Below are 5,725 nucleotides of genomic sequence, written 5' to 3'. Positions count from 1 at the left end.
AGTACTTTTTTGTAAAAACCTTTTTTTATAAACTGATGCAGTAATCGACATTTGTCTTTGGAACATAACGTTTCTGTATTCATTTTAATGATATACGCATTTTTATTGTATTCGGTTTATATGCTGCAGTAAGCATAAATTGTCTACAATAATATAGCGAATGTTGCGAACCTTGCTCGTTTCGTCTTGTTAACATCTTAATTCAAAACCTCATTTAAGTTTTATTGTGTACTTTATCTATATATATTATTTAAGATTGGATTGCCATTATAGGCTACAGTAAGCATGAACTTGGCAGAATAAACATGTTGTACTTCCCGAAAGAAAAGTGTCATATTACACCCCTACCTCCCCATAACGGCCATCTCTCCACAACGGCCACTTTGTTCTGTCCTCAAGGTGGCCGTTGTGGAGAGGTTCAACTGTAGTTAAGAAACAAGACTAAGTAAAGCATTTTAACTTTGGACGACTTTGTGATTCTTAACCCAAGAATTAAAAACCCGCTGCTTTGTTTAAGGCTGGGGACCTGGCATTGGATCAAGTAAAAAAATCCAAGTTCCTTTCTATGATTTAATTGCAAAAAATACACACTTTAGAGTTTCCCTGTATAAAAAGCTGATGCTAAAACTGTTTTTTTTTTACAACAACACAGGTTTAATTATCTAAGCACAGGTTTCTCTCACATTTGTTGATAACTGTATTTATTGAAATTGCGCGAAATTGTCTCTTACCTTCCTCACATGTGTTTCCGAAAAAGCCTGGTGGACAGCTGCAGTTAAAGCCATTTATTTCATCCTTACACGTTCCATCATTGAGACAGGGGCTGCTATCACACTCGTTAATTTCTGTCGAAAAAAACGTCACGAATTTATTGTAAATAAATAAGCGCAGTGTTCAGTCATTTTACTCCCTACAGAACTTTCCCTGGATAAATTGTATGCGGCCAGACGAGTATTTTTTCGATTTAATAACAACAACAACAACAACAACAAAAACGACAATAAGGATGCTTCTTAACTAAGTGAAATTTTGTGATTCTTGCCCTTGAGGCTAATGTTCGCCATTTCTTTTAATGAGGAGGATCTAGCACTGGATAAGTGAGTTTAAAGACCATGCAAAGTTCCGTTGCACGATTTCATTGGATAAATAACCCACACATAAGCCACTGCAGGTTTCTATGTGTAAAGTTGAAGATAACTTGTTACTTGCAACAACACAAGTGCCATTATTTAAACACGGGTTACCCTCACATTTCTTGATATCTGCAGTTTAGTGCGATTATGCAAAATTGTCTCTTACCTGTCTCACATGTGTTTCCGACAAAGCCTGATGGACAGCTGCAGTTGAAGCCATTTATTTTATCCCTACACGTTCCATCATTGAGACAGGGGCTGCTATCACACTCGTTGATTTCTGCCGAAAAAGTCATGAATTTACTGTTTACAATTGCGTTTTCATAACTTAATTAGTTAAATTAATTAGCTCGATTAACTGGCCTCATTTAGTCCCGAGTTGAACTATGAAAACCAATTTTAAATTAAGTCTAGTCAGTCGAGAGGTTACTCAGTCAGCAGATGTGATTCAGTCAGTTAACAAATTGGTTTGTCTGTCAGTTGGTGATTTAGTCTGTTAAATTGTTTCTGCTCTCAGTCATAGTCAGAGCCAAGAAGTTTGTTTGTCTGTCAGTTTGTGAGCTACTTATTCAGGAAGTTGGTTAGTCAATCAGTTAGTGATTTAGTCAGTTAAGAAATTGGTTTGTCTGTCAGTTTTAAAACAACGTGTTGGTTCTACACTGCATGCAGTCCCTTTCTGATTAGTCGATAGGGCGCACACAGCGCAGCGAGACTGGAGCGAGGAGAAATAAACGAGAAGAGACTGGGGGAGAGGCGGGAAAGAAAGAGACTGCGCTCTTAACTGTAGCCGACACATTCGAATTTCCCGTCGCACCAGCAACGGAATTTTCCGATTGGTACATAAACAATCGCTGCTGTCAGACAAGTTTGATGTGTAATTAACTTCTTCACACGTTTGGACGTCAACTTTTCAGATCACTAGGAAAATGGCTTCATCCGTGATAGAGACCGGGGGGATTTGCCGCTGGATAGGGTCACATTTTCACGACTGGATTGACTATAATGGGGTTGCAATTTCAATAGAGTTACTAGAATGGGGTCGCACATTTTCGGATTTTTGGGGTAAGTAAATTCTATAAGTAAGGATTCAAAATGGTCTAGGTTAAAAAGTTCAGAAAGTTGTTGTTTATTAAATGTAACAATTACCTCGCATTACATTCCGTTCTTGAAACCAAAACTTCAATATTAACCAGTTACACAAGGGCACAAAACCACCAAGAAGTGCTGGTATTTTTATGACGGTAAGTTTGTAAATATTTACGGTTAGCAAACGTACCAGAATGTTTGTACTGTATGTGAAAAGTAAAGTGTTCTTCATTCAATTTAAAAAATGTGTCAATTCATGTTAGGATGACCTATTTAAAGGATTGATAAAGTAGATGCATAAATAGAAAGTGACTTCGTTGGGATCGGGAAAATTACATTTTCCCAAAAGTGACTAAGATGGGGTCTATAACTGGCCAGAAAATAGACTATAATGGGGCAGGGGCTCTGAGAGGCCAGCGGCACATACCCAGCAAAACTGAACCCAAGTACCCGTCTTCCCCCGTCCCCGGGGGGGGGGGGGGGGAGAGAGTAGCAGCGATGTCTTTGTAAATTTAAGCGATCAACTCGAGGGCTAAGTTCTTAAAAAGGAACAGAAGCTAGCAGTAGGAGCGCTTTTGTCGAGAAAAGATGTAATGGCCGATCTTCCCACTTGTTTCGGGAAATCCATTATATGTCAAAGCTTTGAAATAGCTAAACACTTTGCCAACACGGCTTCGATCGTGGTTGTTGTTCCGCTTCGCAGTATTATCGAAAACCAGTTGCAGTTAAATGACTTTGGTTTAAAGGCAGCTGCCTTCGAGAAGATCCCAAAATTATTAAAAGACATTGGTGCCAACAAGTACCATGTAATTTTCGCATCCGCGGAACAAGCTTTGTCTGCAGAATTCACTGCAGGATGCTTAAATATGATACTAGCTTTCCAGTTATCTTGCGCTATGTTCTAAATTACACTTAGAAAGTCTGTGTCGTCGATTTCTTTTACTCTGGGCCTCGAAGAAAAATTCAAATGCGCAATAACTTCTAAAGATTTTGGTTTTTCAAAGAACTGCTCCGATCAATGCCCAAGCTCGGCGATTCTTCCTATTCGCTCCTAATGTTCTGGTCATTGAATAGCAATGCGGAGTTGTTATCTATTAACGAATTGTGGGTGAAGTTACCTTGAACGCGGTCCCTTTCTTTTCCTTTCCCCTTTTTCCCTCCTCTCCCCAAGCCCCCATCCGCTCCTTTTATCTAGTTTTTTCGCGCCCGGCTATATTGCGCGACCTCTCGATTATCCAGAAAGGGACTGCTTGCAGTCTATGATGGTTCCAGATCTATAAATTAGCGCAATGTTCACTCACTTTTCTAGCTGTTTAGTGTCATGTAACAGACTTTTCTCCGACGAGTAAATTGTCAGTGTCTTGATTCACACGGCACTCTTAATGTATGGTATATTATTAACTGTTTTTTTTTAACAACATGATACTTCAATATTAATGCTAACAATAGACTATAGTTAAGAAACAAGACTACGTAATGCATTTTAAATGTGGACGACTTTGTGATTCTTAACCCAAGAATTCATACCCGCTGCCTTGTTTAAGGCTTGGGACCTGGCACTGGATCAAGTAAAAAAATCCAAGTTCCTTTCTACGATTTAATTGTAAAAAATAAAAAGCTGATGCTAAAACTGTTTCTTATGACAACACAGGTTCAATTATTTAAACGCAGGTAACTCTTCACATTTGTTGATAACTGTATTTATCGAAATTGTGCGAAATTTTTTCTTACCTGTCTCACATGTGTTTCCGACAAAACCTGGTGGACAGCTGCAGGTAAAGCATTTTGTTTCATCCTTACACGTTCCATTATTGAGGCAGGGGCTGCTCTCACACTCGTTTATTTCTGCCGAAAAACGTCATGAACTTTTTGTAAAGAACTTAGCGCAGTGTTCAGTCATTTTTTCCGTATTTATGGTTGTTCAGTGTCACCTAACAGAACTTTCTAAGGCTGACTGTACACAAGATGCTCCCAATTGTTAAAAAAGCCCGACCCGATTTGAAGTGTAATTTCGAGCTATTTGCAGACACGGAGAAATGGCAACCGGTCGTTTTGCCTTCAAGTTGATAAAATAAAACTTATACGTTTACAATTAGGGAGATTTTTTCATCATGAGAATTTGGTATCAAGTGGGATTGTTCCCTTCTAATACTCCTGCCGCTTTCGTTCGAACTCATTAAACTTCGGTCTGTAATGTATATTGAATTAAAGTCTCGATTTGTACATTTCAAGAAAGATAAGTTTCGAAAATACACTTTAAAAGGACTCATCTCTTTGTGTAAAGTAGTTGATTGTAGCTCTACTGCATCGACGCAAGTAGCCTGAGCGCAAGAGTTGATATGTAAACAAATAAGCGACAAGTAAGGTACTTGACATTTAGGAAGTTTTAGTTTAAAAGGAGTGATCTATTCGTCTGACCAGGTCTATACAAGTGGAATGTAAGGAAAGAAACTGATAAGAAGGACAAAATAGCTAAATCACTGCGGCCATTCAACCGCTAGCTAACAGACAGGAGTGGGCTTCCGATGAACGTATTAAATTGTAACCGATATACATGTACTAAAGAAATGTGCTTTATATCAGGGGATCTGATACATTGAAAAGGAACTCAGTCATCACTATGTAAGCTCAAGATATGGGGAAAGTTAAAACTTTCACCCCACGCGAGGGGAATTTGCCTTTGATCTTGTGATGTCTGACACAAGTGCAAACTACCCAGAAGAATATCCACTCATTCAATGCCGCTCACACGTCTCGAATCGACTCGTATTATCTTTTGTTTCAATGTCGTAGTCGGAAATATAATCTAAGGCCTCTGAAGTGATTAAACACTCAGAATTTGAACTACTTATGACATTTCTTACTCGTAATAACTATTAAAACAGGAGAAACGTGGAGTTTTTTCGTGGGAAAATGACCATCAACGAAAAAATCGCATTGAGCTCAGTAAATGTGATATTTGTTTATGGGATATAATGATTGATGTTCATAGAAAAAAATCAGCGAAATCGGTGGAAAGCCGAAATTTGCCTTGCCGTTCTAACGCGGAGAGCCTCTTAAAAAGCCTTTTAATGTTGTAAAGAGCCGCAATGTTCCACGGCAACCCTTATGGAAAACGAAAAGCTAAAACGGTTTTGCTTTAAGGACGGTGCCTACTAATACCGAAATATATTTGTGCAGTTTATGACTATGCGGGAAAAGCAGATCTTAGCAAGGGCTATTGAAATCCAAAAAGAAAATTGGGGGTAACCAGGCATTTTTCAGAGATAATTAAGCAATAATATCTCTAAAAAGCGCCAAAATATAAAGCAATGTATGGGATTTTTTCCTAAATTGAAGCTGAATTATCTCTGAAAAATGCCTGGTTACCCCCAATTTTCTTTTGAGATACCAAAAGTACTTGCTAAGTTCTGCTTTCTCCGTATAATTTTAAACCGCGCAAAAATATTCCTGTATTAGTAGGCACCACGTGCACCCATAGGAAACCCGAGTATCTCGAGATGCGC

General features: G+C 38.6%; 1 protein-coding gene across 1 annotated transcript in view; it reads right to left on the bottom strand.

The window, feature by feature from the left end:
- The window catches only part of LOC146484098 (uncharacterized), a 17,231-nt gene extending 12,636 nt beyond the window's left edge, over positions 1-4,595 (bottom strand). The window contains exons 1-4 of the mRNA XM_085105493.1: positions 4,589-4,595; positions 3,951-4,064; positions 1,300-1,413; positions 732-845 (exon numbers count right to left, since the gene is read on the bottom strand). Coding sequence (XP_084961619.1) covers positions 732-845; positions 1,300-1,413; positions 3,951-4,064; positions 4,589-4,595 — 349 coding nt within the window. The remainder of the gene's footprint in view (positions 1-731; positions 846-1,299; positions 1,414-3,950; positions 4,065-4,588) is intronic.
- Positions 4,596-5,725: the final 1,130 nt, after the last annotated feature.

This window comes from Pavona decussata, unplaced genomic scaffold (assembly GCF_977016875.1).
Source record: "Pavona decussata unplaced genomic scaffold, jaPavDecu1.1 SCAFFOLD_37, whole genome shotgun sequence".
In the NCBI taxonomy this organism is placed as follows: domain Eukaryota; kingdom Metazoa; phylum Cnidaria; class Anthozoa; order Scleractinia; family Agariciidae; genus Pavona; species Pavona decussata.
The sequence above is the reverse complement of the archived record's forward strand: the minus strand, read 5'-3'. Positions and strand labels throughout refer to the sequence as shown.